We start from the raw sequence: 15,624 nt of genomic DNA, 5'->3' as shown, positions 1-15,624 counted from the left end.
CCTGCTGGATATAAACATAATTCATTGTAGTCTAATGCTATAGACCATAAATCGTTAAACATTGTGGCCCATACGCTTGTTTCCTTTTTCCTTCTATTTCTTTTCTTTCCTGTATTCCCTCACAACAACGCCGCAATCTTCGCCGCCATAGCTTGGGCTGTAGAAACCGTGATCTGCGTCGTGGGAGGAGTCCACCCCAAGCTAAAAGGCAACCTCTCGTTCTCCATCATGAACACCGCCAGAGTCTTATTGGCATTCCCTTCGACCGGGTCGCCAAAGGCAGACAGCATCAACGAGTACTCAAGCAGAGACCCGCTGTTGGCGAAAGTGGCATTGAACTCAGGGTTCGCCGCAGCGCCGAAAACAAACCGCGCCGTGCGCTCAGCGGCCGCGACCGCGAAGGTGATGGTCTCGTTGTCGCCCCACGTAGATAGGGTACGATCCCATGCCTCCTGGTTAAAGGAGTGGTTATCACCCCAGAAGGAGTCGGTACGGCTCATGCTGCCGTCATGTTCGATGACTTGCGGGTCGTGCTCGTTGAGATTATCGAGGTCGAAAGTGGAGGCGTTGCCCGTTGCCGACGACGCCAGGGCTTGCGTTCCGACAAGGGTGGCGGCGTCTTGGCCCAGGTTGAAGCCGGCTAGCGTGCCCGCAGACAGGATCGCGAGGTCGATGCCCTTGCCGTTGCGGGGGAGGAGGCCGTGGTTGGCGAGGGCGTTGAGGCCTGGACAGGGCGAGCGCACGTCGCCCGTGCCGGGTAATTGGAAGGGGTTGGTCGTCTCGCTGACGGCAGAAATTGTGGTGAAGAAGCTGGTGGTAGCGGCCAGGAGGCTGAGGACTTTAATGGTGCACATTTAATAAAGTGAGTGGATGGACCTGAACGTGACTTCTGAGGAGGTATAGAACCTAATCTAAAGAATGAATAAACGCAGAGGTTCAGAGGTAGTTGAGGGACGACTGTAAAGTTCAATACCGTGAATAATCATCCAAGAAGACCAAGGCCACTGAGAAATATATACTGGCGTCGTCATTAAGGAGGCTCTCACCATGACTCGTGCTGTTTCTATAAGTAAATTGATTTTCACCATTGCAGCCATCTTGCCATATGGGGTTGTCACACAATCGCATGTCATGCATATTAACCTCGGCGCTCGCTCATGCGACAGTGGGACTCATTACTTCGACTTCTCGAAAGAGTCTGTCAGTGTGGGGTCTACAACGGGCTGTGCTTCATGCCAAATTCCCAAATACCTCTAACATTATTGGACACCGGCCTATGCGGAAGAGCTGTCGTCCCATCTAGAGAGGTGGGTGGAGACACTACGGTTGCAGGGTTCTGCCGGCGGGCCGTGGCGTCATGAATACATGTATCGTCCTTTTGATATTAACTGTCGAACAACTCAGCACCGAGGCCTATTGGTCCCTTGACATGGCGTAGTTCCGTCCAGGGGTATACCCAGATTTATGTCTCGCTTTTTTGCAAGCTTCTAGGAGGATATTCGATAATTACACATACAACTCGAGTCGTAAAATATCACTACTAGTTGGAATTTAAGATATTGATTTAGTCATCATGATACGTTAATTCGGACAAGGATTCAGTTCAGCCAGGCATATCATTCCTAATCTGACCGAAGGTCACGGATCGTGTTATATATTGAAATGTGCAGGTTTGAAAAAATGTCTTAATCACTGTTTCTATTGTATAATCTCTGAAGAGCATGGTCAAACAGAAAGAGATCGAACCTGCCACACATCAATACTCCATAAGCCAGCATCTCATCGCAAGCATTGACCCGCTGGGGAACCACTTGTGAGCCACCGAATTCATACAATTTTTAAAGTAGCAAACGAGATGGGCCTCGCGTGCACGACCGTCACCCCTTTCACAACAGAGAAATAGATTTCTTCCTAGTCAACCTGTAGTATTCCGACCATCGTCACCAGTATCCTGTTTGATCTGAGCCTGGAATTGCATCGGTGCATTGGGATAATTCTCATATTCATATTTCGAAAGACCAAAGGAAATATCTTTGTGAAGTCCGCGATGCTCTCCACGACGTAAATGGCTTCTCAATTGTGGAGGCAATGTCGGCCACCTCATGACATCTTATAAGACAATGTCCTGTGAGCGATATTTGTCCTCAGACCGTAGGGGAACATTAATGAAGGTCCTTGACGTCGATGGAAAGGACTATCTTTCCCATGCGATGTTCTCTAGCAGAGGCTGAGGATTTGACGTCGAACTTCCCCAATCGACTGTAAGATGCATACTCGATCCGCAATCTGGTTCTAGAAGCTGCCCTTGGAATTTATGGCCCCGGAAAACTCAGCGCGAATTGTCTCAACGATGCAGCAAATCAAACTAGGCATAATCAAACCCATCCTCCTTTACATATTGCGAGCAGCGGTCAACTGAGGAACACCCCATATATGTATTTCCGGCTTCATTGAAGCTCCTAATATCCTGGAAATCCACTTCTGCGAGGGACGACACAAGGGGGTTCGTCGTTTCACGAAAACTCGACAGTTCACGGTGGCGTGGAGAGAGCGCCCATGAGAGTGATTTATAAGGACGACAAAGGCGTATGGGGTCGAGTATTTACTTTTATTGTCAAGTTTGCGCGGCCGAAGACTGGTGCTGCTGTATGTGGAGATGGGTTCAGGCTACAGAGTTCGCTTCGGCTGCGATAGGGAATCTTCTTTATAATTTACACTTGTCGGAAGGAAAACGGTTCGGTCAACCTCTTAGTATTATAATGGCTGATTGGCCCCCAAATTATAGTTCAGCTACAATATCGTCGGCTCCGGTATGTTAATCACACATCCCGAGCCGACGTCGAGTCAGCCGGCAATCCGACAACGGAGCGCTCTCATGGAATGAAAGATTTCCCCTCATGACCAGATCCACCTCGAGAACTGTAATCTGCTTACTGTATCTGTTCATGAAAACTATTTGCTCGTCGAAATACTCGTCATCATGTCTCGCCAACTTATCAGCAACGAGGAATTTCCACAAAGGCCTCACAACTGTAAGTACCTGAATTTCACCTTCAAATATCAAAATTCTGACTTTAATTTTGCAGGCCCAGCCGTAACGGTACCTGGCCTCGTATTTTGCTCAGGCCAGATCGGCAAAGGGGAAATCAAACAGGCCACCGTGAGGCCTTCGCTTTCTTTATGGAAAGAGTTTGCGGCATGACTGATATACTTGCAGACCACTGCCTTGAGTAACCTTAAGAAAGTCCTCGAGTTGTCTGGTTCATCCATCGAAAAGGTTGTCAAGTTCAATGGTGAGCCTTTAGCCGCGATGTTTCCTCTTCCAAACTAATTGGGTCCCGCAGTCTACTTGCAAGACATGAAGGACTTCGACACCATGAATGAGGCATACATCGCAGTAAGCAATGGTCTCAGAGTCTGCGTTGATTTCGCTAAGTCTTGCAGTTTCTTCCGCCAAACCCGCCAGCGCGAACTTGCATCCAGGCTGGATGTCTGCCAGGGGGTGCCGTCGTCGAAATAGAATGCATCGCAATGGCAGGCACCGAAAGTGCGAAACTTTGAGTAGTCAGCGTTATTATCGCCCCGGATTCACCATTGGTTGTAAAGAAAGGTAGTTCAACCGCCATAAAACGAGTTCATGGCGCCGTAGCTGAACTCATACGCGTCAAGCAGGCTGAACCATAAAGACATTGGCATATGAAAGTCCCCTTGCGACACATATAGACAAAATTCTCAGAGTGATTAATGAAGGTTGATGCATCCAAGGACTGTTGGGGCGCACAGAGAAATATAAGGGTGATGTATTTAGGTAAGCTAGGCTAGTTCTGGTGGGCTGGAACCAAGTAGGGGTGGTGGGTATGTACGGACCATCTCTGACAAAGACTATGTCTCCACAATGGAAGGCGGCATATTCACAAGATTCAGAAAGATAATGGGCAGCCATACCCTTAATCAGCCCCTACGAAAATCCCAACTGTAGAGTGGTCCATGCTGAAATAGTTGAAATTCAAAGCCATGCCACTTCTGGAATCAGGAGATCAGGAGATCAGGAGATCAGGAGATCAGGAGATCAGGAGATCATTGTAAGCTGCGCCTCGCCATACGATAGCGTACGGTGCCCGCGGACTACCGGAGGACATTTCTTTTCGGCACCCAAGCTCATTTCCCCTGCTGTCTGTGTGAGAAGAAAAATATAGCATCGTCTACGCCATATGTAAAACTTCCTTCCTGTCACAGCTTGCTCAATCATTTGATGGTACTTGAGTGCATTTGTATATGTTGATTGGAGCCGGAGTTTCTCTTCAACATGGAATCATACCCGCCACGACCTCTTGCAGTGGGGGAAAAGCGCGCCTGGAATTCGTATCCACCGCTTTTGCAACCGCCTGTCTCGCGCATGGTTCGCGCAATATACGGGCAAACCGTCCAAAGCTATACTGTCATTCGGAAAACTGGCCGGAAAGCGGATGGTCCATTGATTAACTTTGGTCGCTGGTTACTTGATAATCAGACCGGTACATGCAATCCTTATATGAGCATGTGATAGCTATTACCCCTGTCAATGCAAGGCACTGGATATGCATCACCAATCAAATTCACTAATTCCTACACTTTATTATAGGTGTCTTTCTCAGCCTCAGCGCTCTTTTCGTCCTGGTGCACACTTCCACACCTGAAGCACAGTCCTATACCTTCAAATTCCTCACCATATCACACTACAACCCACAGACGGGCAAATATGCCCTCGGCGCCGACGATGTCTATTTTATCCTTTTTTGCACCATTCTTCTCACCGGTCTGCGTGCTGGCATCATGAACCACATACTCGCTCCCTTGGCCAAAGCCGGCGGTATAACAAAGAAAAAGGAAATCGCACGGTTCGCAGAGCAAGGATTTCTAGTTATTCACTATGGCATTTTCTGGAGCATTGGCGTGGTATGTCGTCCCGACGCCACCAAGACCTGATGTCTATTTGTATTCCAGGTGAAGATGACTAACACGAAACAGTACATCTACACTCACTCCCCCTTCTACCTCAACATGTCCGAACTCTGGACCAACTGGCCGCAGCGTGACCTCTCCGGCCTGACCAAATTCTACATTCTGGCCCAGCTGTCATTCTACCTACAGCAGGTCGTGGCCATTAACTTCGAGGACCGACGTAAGGACCATTGGCAGATGTGCGTCCACCACGTCGTCACTATTGCCCTACTCTGGGGCGCTTATGCGTACCATCAAACCCGAATAGGCACCCTGATTCTTATCTTAATGGACAATGGCGATATCTTGTTGGGCATTGCAAAGTGTCTCAAGTACCTTGATTTCTCGACTGTATGCGATTACATGTTCGGCCTGTTCATTGTCTCGTGGGCGATCTGCCGGCATGGGTTTTACCTAGTGGCGTGTTGGAGTCTGTATGCTGAGAGTCTGAAGCATATCCCCGCTGGATGTTCCCGTGGACCGGACCATGATTTGACGGGGCCGTTCGAGCACGAGACCGAGGGTTGGGGCCATCTTCTTGCGCCTTTTACCGATGGTCAGGGCACGGTGTGTTGGAATGAGAATATTACAACGGGCTTTCTGGTTACTCTGCTGTTTCTTCAGGTCGTGCAGATCGTGTGGTTCGTCCTCATCCTCAAGGTCGCGATTAGGGTCATCAAGGGCACTGGGGCCGAAGACGTCAGGAGCGATAGCGAGGAGGAATTTGGAGAGACCGAAGAAATAAAGTATGAGCAGCAGTATGTCGTCGAGAAGGAAGTTGGGGTTGAGCAGATTGACTTGAATAGCTGGGAGCGTAGGAAGACGTTCAGGGGAGCCAAGGGCAGCGGCAGCCTCTTGACCGTAGCCAGTGGCGTGTCCTTGCCCGGCCCCAGCGGTTGAAAGGAGTTGCTGAGTCGCATTGGATATGAAAAGCAAATCGACTGATTTTCAAGGATTTCAGTGCGCTCTTTGTATAATGTCGATGTTAATTCACAGGAGCACGATACTGAGATGGCGAAGTGAAGGGCAGGGAACGAAGATACTAGGGACGGCGCTTTAATTAATACGGAAGTTTAGATAGGGAAGTTTAGATAGGGAAGTTCTGGAAGGGCTTATCAAGACGGTTAGAAATCCCTCCCGTGGACAGGCCAGCATAGAAAATGAAGCTCACAATACATTCAATCCATTTCCTATGTCGTCAGCCTCAAGATAATGAACTGATATTTTCAGAAACCCCTCCACCACTGCATCCACCCAGACACCGTAATGTGCAACCATCCCCTTTCCGTCCTGCGTAGACATGAACATTGTCTTCCCCACCCCTCTACCCCGAATAAAACCTAGAGAATAATTACATAAAACCTCGTCTCGCATTCAAGCGCCTATGCTCAGCCTCCCACTCCCGACGCAGTGCCTTCATCTTCGCTTCGTTCTCAGCCGTTGCCTTCGTGTACTTGCCATTGCTTCCCGCAAATTCCCGTCCATCGCCGTCATTTCCTGGACGAACTCCTCCTCTAGTTCTTTGATCCTGGCTTCGGCATCGGCCAATTCCTTCCTGTACGCTGCGTTGGCCTTTTGCTGCGAGGCGTCTAGTTCTGCCATTTGCTTCTCGAAGTCGTCGCCCAACATATTGGGTGTTGTGTTGTGTGCCCCTTGGTTTCAACGTATCCAAAGACTTTTATCTCAATTAGATGCCACCTCTCACAGAAATAACTCCTGAATCAATTGATGAATTGGTACGTGTGAAGGCTGTTGGCAAAATAGAGGGACCGGATAGAGTTTGTGATGCCTTGTTGCTGCTAGGGTAGTTTTCGAGATGGAAATTGCCAAAACTGGCACCAATAGTCGTAGCCAACATATTTCGAATCCATGGGTTTGGTGACGAGATGACTTATGGTCGTGAAGTTTTATATCCCAGTGACCCGACCGGAAGGTAAATGGGTTGACACCCAAAATAGGCGGGGCATCAACACGTGGAAGCATGACGTCATTGGCGATCAACATCTAACCAAGTTAGCATGGGTAAGTGGCTGAGTGCAATGATGTAAAGAATTTATCTACATATGATTCCATTTCTGGATATTCTACGGTGCCATCAGATTGATGTAGTTGTTGAATATGCAACTTAGTTGCTTCAGTATTCGTGTCAGCAAGCTCTCGACAAATCACAGTTGACAATGAAGAAGGCATATATATATATGTGAAAATGCTTAATGACCGATGATATTGGAATACGTAGTGGCATGTGTTCTCATTCACCTCCTCAGCTTAACACGATTTGCAGGAATGTTTTCAGAGAGGCATGTCTTGCGATAGGCAGGGTCTCAATGTGCTACTTCGATATTCAGTCCAACAGAGCCATTGCTCAACACAAGCCTGAAATGGATGAGAACAGAATACCGTGATTATGGTGTACGACCGGGCAGTGGAAATTCTACATTGTTTGTAGTACTTGACCCAGTAAACTCTGACTGCAAATCCTAAACTAGTGCGACCAAGTTGGAAGGACATAGACGGCGAGATTAGACCTGTCAAACATTATACTTATCAGCATATTTTACGACCATGTCGCCAATTCCAGAAGGAATAGAAAATTATTGGTTTTGATTCTAAAGCGCATCTATACCGTCACTGCGACGGCGGTGTCTGTACGATCACGAACTTAGGTATTTTTCGTATTTTACAATGCATATTTTCACGCCCAACTCTAATCCTAATTATCACGCTTCTTTACCGAAAGAGCTCTCTCTCCATTCAGTTCGCCGTATAACTCTCCACCGACAACTTTTTCTACACTGTAGGCCTTATAAAACTCGCGTTGATCCAGCCATTGCGAGAGGATAAATCCCAGCAGGGCGGCGTCACAGAAGTTAACTTTGTGAAAATACATTTGCTGGTTGCTCTGGATCAAACTCAAACACTTGATATGGCACACATGTGACTTTCGTTGCAGCCAGAAACGAATGTCTTTTTATCTTACTATCTTTTTTATCTTCTTGTGAAATACATTGCTGATCCCCTTTGCTAACTTCATGCCCGGGAAGTCTCTGGCAGATTGGTTATGACCCGAAGCTATATTTTGCCTTAACGTCAAGGTAAGGATGGTAGAATCGGGTGAAGTTTCGAATTTCTGGATAATAAGACCCTTGATCTACAATTCTACGGACAGAGCCACAGTTGCGTACATAAATACTCAAATAGTTAGCTGTATTATGGATCGTTCGACTGTGCCGTAACAAAGAGAGTGATCGGAATTCAATGAAACATGTTCGGAAGATGCTCGTGACTTGTTCGGGCGTTGATTCGAGTATTCTTTGTTCGTCAGCTCCGGAATGGACTGTGTGGCCAACATCAGTGGAAAATCGGAATGAAAAAAAGGGAACCTGATTGATAAGAATATCATATGGACTCATCTTCCTCGTAACCATGAGACATTTCCAACCAGGAGTATAATCACGATTTGGATCTCAAGGCTAAGAAAGTAAAATGCAAGATTCGATTTGCATGTTGGGCCTTCAGCACAATGTAAACCGGGAGTTTGCTCATATGCCCTAGACATTTGTCCATATATACACGCTGTCAAGACCCATCATTTACACATGCCTCTTATTTAAGTGGTAACTTACGCCTGAATATGATATGAAGACTGGAATGCATCAAGATCGCAAGTGGGTTTACACATTTAATAGCTGCTAATAACGATAAAATACGGGGCACCGTTCGACCTAACCAGTCACGAACGTGCGGGTATGCTCAGTATTTTCACCAGTAAATTGCATACTTTGACTTCCCTTTGACCAATTTCGCGAATTCGTTCCCAATAATCTCATCTGTGGCCATGTCAGCTGAGGTCAACATCGGTTAATATCCAGCTAGGGCATGGGCTTACCAGTCTTCTCCGACGGGTGAAGTTCATCGTACCTGTGACGATGTCAGCACGAGCTTCTCCGATCGAGCCATGTGTAATTCGTCTCACCATAAGAACGACGACAGCGGGTTCTCCGAGTTTGTACAAACCGATCCGTCCTCGTTGCACTCACGGTAGAAACCCGTCGAGTTAAACGGTGCATCCAAATACTTTTCCGGCTCGTTGTAGATATCTGTGATGAGGCTATGGACATCAAAGACCGTGAACGAGCTACCATGCCACCTCTTCTGGACCACATTCTGAAACGGCACTCCGTAATGAAACATGGTATTGACATTCGTGGTGTACTCCTTAATCTTCTGTTCGTACTCAGTCATGTTGTAGGACGCCTTGTTCGTCCAGTAGTGGTTGTCAGAAACACCGAAGTTCTGCTGTGCAGCATAAAGGGGCGAAAGCTCAAGAGGCGCTTCGTTCAGTATCACGAAGTGGCGCCCGCCGTTTTTGTGGATGATGTCGAACACCTCCCAGATACACTCGACGAAGTTGGTGATCGTCAGCCCCGGCTTCTGGGAGTCTACCAGGAAAGCGTCATTTCCCAAGTCGTTGGTCCCGATCCAGATGGCGTAGATGCTGTTGTCTGCCTCGCGGTTGGGGTAGAAGGTCTTATTGCCGGCTTCTTGCACGAACGAAGGTATCTCGTCCTCTAGAACCGACGGGTAGGTGCGGTTTATTCCTGCGAGGTAGCGGGAGAATATCTCGTTTGAACAGTATGCCCCGCTCACTGTATGATGCGGTTAGCTGAAGACCAGTAGGGTGGGAAATCAAGTGGTATATTTCTGTATGTTGTTTTAAACGTCGTCTCAATAATTTCTGGAGATTTACCGGCATAGTCATAGTACTTCGCACCAAGCTTCTGGGTCGCGAAATATCCCCAAGCGTATCCACCACTTGCAGTAAAGTTGCTACCGGCCGTCGATGTGCCTGGTGGTGGCGGCTGGCCGTTGTTGGAGAAATATGCTGACAACCGACCTTCATCGGTGTAACTATCACCAAACGTGATCACATTGTGGGGCCCCCGAAGGTTCTGCAAGCTACTTGACTTCCATGAATTTGCGACTGCGCCAGCCGCAACGAGGATTGGGAACAGTCTCATATTATAATGTCTAAGGGGCTGATTGAATACAAGCAAAACGAAGTAGGCAATCTGCACCGGGACCCGGGAGAAGCGACTGCAGCAGCCATTGATACTTATACAACAACATTAGGACAGGTACGTAACTATGACAGGGAGGCCCTACGCACGCCAGCTCTGGGAAATTGACCCGTTCTTCCGGAAGCGAATCATCCACGAGCGGTAAAAAAGAATGACGGTCCTGTAAGCAGAAATTGGAGTAAGCAGGATGAGGGGGATGTATTTGAATCATTTCAGGATATGCAGCCTTTCCTATCGATAGATTGTGGCGGAAACTGGGTATTAATGGAAAAGCTTGCTAGTCACATAGTCTACGCATGCCGTGGTTCCCGACTGGGTTGGGAGGCAGGGGGAGGGCGATGGGAGTTGATAATTTAACTGGTTTCGACCGACTTGAGAAAATCATTCATGAATGAGGGGAATTTGGAGAACCAACAACAAGCATGGATGGGGTAAGCATCTCAACTTGCATGGGTGAAGTGGTATTGCGGTAGGAATAAGTGACGATCATGAGGGGGGAATCGAGGTCCAATAATGTTTTCCACCAATGAACGGAAAGTGTTGCGCCATGACGAAGTTGCTTCGAAGTTCGTTCACTCTTCGATGATTGGGAAACAACCGATGGCCTGCCCTGACTGAAAACAAACCGCAAGCGATATATCAACATTGAAGCACTGGAGGGCAAGAATATTGCTACATCGATGGAGAAATTGGAAGCCTACCCAAGATTGAAGCCAGAGGCTCAGACAGCTGCTTACAGCGATGCAATTGAGGCTCTGCCTCCACGTACAGTCAGGCTCGTAAGGGTGGGTACTACTTTACGAGCGTACAGTTGATCAGGGTTAGACATATTTCTGACCCCGGCTGGCTAACTGTAACCTGCTACTTAACGCCAACACGAAAATTCGCGCAAGCCTCTACAATTAAGAAACAATTTCATCCACCGTCCGAGTTATCAACATGAACTCGAATTAGACCTAGTTTGTCGTAGAGGTACTAGCGAGCTATATACTCAAGATTATTTTCATCCTTCACAGGATAAAGCGAATATATATCTCTTAGCGTAAGCGACAGAGTAGTTGAGTCCTAAAGCTATTTTTAATTAAATAGCTATGTCATAACATAGATCCTAACACTGTGAAGTATATTCAAGCTTATCTAACGAGGTAACTTAGCAGATAATACCCTGAACTATACATTTCAAAAAAAGCTCGATATTAAAAGTTTAGAGCTAACGTACCCCACAAGCAAGTTGGCCACACAAGCAAGTTGGCCACTTTTTCTTGGCACCGTATGAATAACTTCAATAACTTAACTAAACTAAAAAATAATAATTCAAACTAATCGGAATCCTCTTCATCGTACGTATCTTTATCATTCTCACAAGTACGAGCATTATGTCCGGGCTCTCCGCAGATCCTACAGCGCCGTCGGCGTGGTTCGGCCGGTCTCGTACGACGACGACTTACACGTATACCATCCTCTAGCTGCTGTTCAATATCCCGTTGAGACTGTAAGTCCTGAGCGTCTCGTAAACTAAGAGATCCTCCATCTTGTAGCTGTCGATTTTGAGTCCTTCGACGACGGCTTAGCTCTTGATTGGCCTTCCGAAGTGTAGTAACCTCATCCTCAAGTAAAACTAACCGATGCATAACAGCCGTCGCACCACGTGAAAATTGGTCAATAGCCGTAATTATTGTCGTCGGGGAGCTATTCTGATGCTATAAGATTCTGTTTTTAACGTATTCAGACTGGGATTGCGCCTCGGTTGGGTTATTTGGAGTCTTTGATTCCCAGATTAAGGGGGCGCCAGACGAGCTCCCAGGAGGTGTAGGCGTATGTAGCTTAATATTGAAACGGGGTCAGGCGGTCAGTAGGATATACCTACCACCTAACACACTGAACAGACGGCTCCAGTACCAACAGATCCCATCTGTTGATCTTATCAGACGAAGATTGTCAGGGTACGGCTAGGCCGAAGGCAATAGTACAGAGTGATGGGGAGTAACGGGCGTCCCTCCTACGTAATACCGGGTGGTCACTGGCGGTCTCAGGTAGGGGTGCCCACGGTGATGCATTGATCTCTGCCCTCTCTATCTTCCTCCGTCTCGACTCCTTACTTATAGCCAGCCGAGGTTCTCTCTTGGATTCTGGATGTTTGCTTCCGTATGTCTGTGTTCCTCCGACTTCGGCCAATATCTTGGAGAGCGGCTCCTTATCTGCAACCAAGCGATTCCCTATCCGCTGCAAACGGCTTCAACGGCTCTCATTCGCCACAAGCGGCTCTCTAGCCGCCACAAACGGCTTCCTACCTGGTGGAAGCCGGCCCGCCTCGGATGACACTTGTGGCTCTGACAACTCCTTCCCTATCCTACTTCGAGATGGTCCTTATATAGATAGCTAGGCCGCCGCTTGGACCCGGCATAACAGCAGGGTCGGCGATGCCAAGGATCTTGACTCTCGTCATCCCAAAGCTTCACATAGATTGTAATCATGATTCGGGAGTCTTTTGTCCGAAACACCCCTCCGGCGGCCCGCCGGTGTCCTGCGTTCAGTGTCCTGACACCCACTGGTGCCTATGGCATTCTGTTCTCTGACAAAGATCGTGGTACTGGTTATAAGAGTGAAGCTCTTACACGTCTGGTGCGTGAGTTAGTCGGACATGCCCCTGATACTCGTATCGTAATAGTAGGATCTCGAACGTAAAGATAAGCTGAATAACTAAAATAACTAAATAACTGACTGAAAAGCGAAGGTGAAGATATAGATAAGAAGGAGATGATGATATGAAGATGAGGATGATGATGCATGAAGATGAGGGACTCGTGTCCTACTCTGCCTCTGTGCCTCTTAAAGAGAAAATAAACTTTCTCCTAGCCCCGTAACCTATTTCCCTGATGTCCGGCCTTACCCCGTTACAATATCCAGCTGTGAAATCACATATTCCGGGTCGTACGGAATAAGTCCTGTCCCCCTGAAACCTGCCTGGATATTCGACTTAGTTATAGTCGTACGATACGCCCTATAGAATGCCGAAAAGAAATCCTCCTTCGAGATATGGGTTATATGCGCCCGTATTAGGTCTTCAATTTCTTTGCCGTACGACCTTTTCAAAGCCCTAAAACAGCCTACATCGAGAGGCTGGAGCTTATGTGACGAATGAGCAGGCATACTAAGTGTAACAATAGTATGCTCTTTGCAATATAGCTCGAAGTTAGTCGAGTGGTGGCTCTCATGCCCGTTGAGGATAAGAAGACGATAAACACCCTTCGTACGATCCTTCGTATAGCGATCAAAGTGCTGAATCCAGTCTACGCCTCGCTCATTTGTTGTCCAACCGTTTTTGGTTACAGCGATTACCCAGTCGGACGGGAATGGGCTATTCTCGTACCAGGATAAGAGGTGGTTTTAACCCGCGACAATAATATACGGCGGGATAGCCCAGCCGGACGAATTGATACCCTGGATTACTGTAGCCCATTCTCGATTGCCTTGTTGGACTGTACGAGGCCTTCCGCGTCGTTCGGCACTTGTAACTACCATCTCGGATGAGATTAAGCCCATCGCGAACCCTGTCTCGTCGAAGTTATAGATATCCGCCTCTTGGATACCATATTTCGCAATTGTATTTCGTACGAGCGTAAACCACGCGCGATACGCGTCAGGATCTTCGCAATAGGCTCGTTGGTAGTCGATTATTTGATTAAAACGCGTCCGAAGGTCTGGTTGTCGTCGTACGAAGTTCGAGGCCCAGTTGACGCCGACGCGTCCAGCGCCACGGTCACGGAGCAGTCGGTTAGCCATAGCTTCAACACCATGGAGCCGGGGAGGAAATGATCGCGAATCTAGGTCAAGTATATATTGTACGACCGCTAACTCTTCTGATTCCGTAAGCTTATGACTAGATTGTCGAGTATCGCGTCGAGATAGTAGTCCGCGTTTTCGGTTAGCTAGAGTTGTACGAGGGACATTGTAGAGTTGGGCAGCGCGTCGGATGCTTAATTCGGGGTTCGATTGAAGCGCCTGACACGCTAGAATCATGTCGCTTTCTTTCCAATTCGATCCCATCTTGGTATTGTAAAGATGCTAATTAAAAGGTTGTTCGTACGGTGCCAAGAAAAAGTGGCCAACTTGCTTGTGGGGTACGTTACATATACTATAAGAGGCGTGGGTAGTATGTCGGGCAGTCTAATGAAGCGGCTGATTAGTATACTAGAGCGCCGCTTCGCGCGATTGAAAGGGCCCGCGGTTGGTACATATAATTCTTAATCTCTACACGCTGAGCTTTATTTTGACTCTATTTAGTGTGCATATCGCTTATATTCATGAAGAAATGGGGAAGTGACAGTTGTGGTGCCCTGTAGCCGTTTGATATTCTAGCGGAGTGGTCCCCGGACTTTTGGAACAGTACTGTAGTTGCAGTTTGCAGTGTACTTATTATGTAGGGTTGTTTGATGATTGTACGTGCCTTCCTTTCATGGTCTAAGCGCAGCTTCTGCCTAATGGCCTATGCGCCACAATCAGCAGTGGCCCGTGCACCAAGAATATTTCCTACTTCAACTCTCGCGCCACCCATCCTTTCTTAATTTCTTTTCTCTTTTCTTCTTCATTCTGGTGCACGGGCTTTACGCATGTCAGTGAAGGTTCGCCTGAGACTGCGTTTTTGCTAGTTGAAAACTATACTATGACCGCTTCTGTTGGGCTTCGGCCTGGCAGAGAATTTTTGGCACATATTTTCTCGTGAGAGACATGTTCATTTTCGTTGCTTTCGGTCCCTGGTGGAACGAGGTGAGGAAGAAGCTGATCTCCACCTTAATCTGGCGCGAATGTCAGCTCTACTTGCCACCGTCCTCGATGGTAAAGTCCCAATCGACTAGTGTCCGCTCTTCAGCTCCAACGCGAAAAACGGCGACCACCTGCGATTACATTACCTGTACCTCACCATGTGTGTGATCAACGCGCCTCAACGGTTCTCTCCATGCTACAAGCGGCAGTTCGGCCGATGATATCATAGCAGCTCCAAAATGGATCTGTGCTCATTCGCCCTTGAGGTACAACATACCGCGACAATAGACTCCCCCGCAGCTACCATGAAGACGCAATGACCTAGCGAACCCAGACTAAACTCTCTGATGAACGCAATTGCCAATTGTCGACGCGATCATCGTCCCATGCGATGTCCCCAACGCTGGAGGGAACAGCATCCAAATCCGAGCCCGCAACCAACCGAGCAGCCTTTGCTCATGTACGTTTGCATGACGCGATACCACTGATGCAAGAGACTCGACTTTAAACTGGAGCGAAGAGCGGTCATGCCGTTGCGAGGCAACTTCCTCGACTTTGCAGGCAGGATCAGAACAGTTCGATTCTGCACAACAGGCTAATGACAACTCGTACCCGCAAGCAACTGCCAGACCGACTGCTGCGATGAACCCTACGGACCTTGCCCCAGCTCGGGCCTTGGCGCAGGATCAGGTCGCCTAGTAGCTGTGTCACTCGTGCTATATATGAGTAGCCGAAAATAGAATTGGGATCGAACACTCCGTTAGCGTAGATGCTCTTGCCTTGCACTCCATCACCACAA

At 47.9% G+C, this 15,624-nt stretch overlaps 5 protein-coding genes across 5 annotated transcripts; 3 read left to right on the top strand and 2 right to left on the bottom strand.

Annotated features, from left to right (window-relative positions):
- Positions 1-4: 4 nt before the first annotated feature.
- BCR38DRAFT_388203 (Chloroperoxidase) lies at positions 5-854 on the bottom strand (the record flags this gene model as incomplete). Its single annotated transcript, XM_040857524.1, has 1 exon — positions 5-854. One exon carries the CDS (start codon positions 852-854, stop codon positions 120-122), a length of 735 nt encoding a protein of 244 aa, XP_040718148.1. The 3' UTR covers positions 5-119.
- A 1,830-nt stretch (positions 855-2,684) lies between these two features.
- On the top strand, positions 2,685-3,805 carry BCR38DRAFT_427341 (Endoribonuclease L-PSP/chorismate mutase-like protein). The gene is made up of 6 exons (XM_040859833.1): positions 2,685-2,833; positions 2,934-3,032; positions 3,087-3,160; positions 3,218-3,293; positions 3,345-3,397; positions 3,445-3,805. The coding sequence occupies exons 2-6, from the start codon at positions 2,981-2,983 to the stop codon at positions 3,559-3,561; spliced, it is 372 nt and encodes a 123-aa protein (XP_040718147.1). The 5' UTR covers positions 2,685-2,833; positions 2,934-2,980; the 3' UTR covers positions 3,562-3,805.
- A 350-nt stretch (positions 3,806-4,155) lies between these two features.
- On the top strand, positions 4,156-6,163 carry BCR38DRAFT_427336 (TLC domain-containing protein). Its single transcript, XM_040859832.1, has 3 exons — positions 4,156-4,514; positions 4,622-4,935; positions 5,008-6,163. The coding sequence occupies exons 1-3, from the start codon at positions 4,307-4,309 to the stop codon at positions 5,878-5,880; spliced, it is 1,395 nt and encodes a 464-aa protein (XP_040718146.1). The 5' UTR covers positions 4,156-4,306; the 3' UTR covers positions 5,881-6,163.
- On the top strand, positions 6,149-6,890 carry BCR38DRAFT_427334 (uncharacterized protein). Its single transcript, XM_040859831.1, has one exon. The coding sequence runs from the start codon at positions 6,365-6,367 to the stop codon at positions 6,698-6,700; it is 336 nt and encodes a 111-aa protein (XP_040718145.1). The 5' UTR covers positions 6,149-6,364; the 3' UTR covers positions 6,701-6,890.
- Positions 6,891-8,742: 1,852 nt separating this feature from the next.
- Positions 8,743-10,198, bottom strand: BCR38DRAFT_464663 (acetyl esterase; the record flags this gene model as incomplete). Its single annotated transcript, XM_040862673.1, has 5 exons — positions 10,151-10,198; positions 9,731-10,095; positions 8,957-9,629; positions 8,870-8,901; positions 8,743-8,810 (listed from the first exon to the last, which is right to left on the bottom strand). Exons 2-5 carry the CDS (start codon positions 9,999-10,001, stop codon positions 8,743-8,745), a joined length of 1,044 nt encoding a protein of 347 aa, XP_040718144.1. The 5' UTR covers positions 10,002-10,095; positions 10,151-10,198.
- Between the last annotated feature and the right edge of the window lie 5,426 nt (positions 10,199-15,624).

Source organism: Pseudomassariella vexata (genome assembly GCF_002105095.1).
Source record: "Pseudomassariella vexata strain CBS 129021 chromosome Unknown BCR38scaffold_4, whole genome shotgun sequence".
Lineage (NCBI taxonomy): Eukaryota > Fungi > Ascomycota > Sordariomycetes > Amphisphaeriales > Pseudomassariaceae > Pseudomassariella > Pseudomassariella vexata.
Note: the sequence above shows the minus strand (reverse complement) of the source record. Positions and strands in the feature narration are given on the sequence as shown.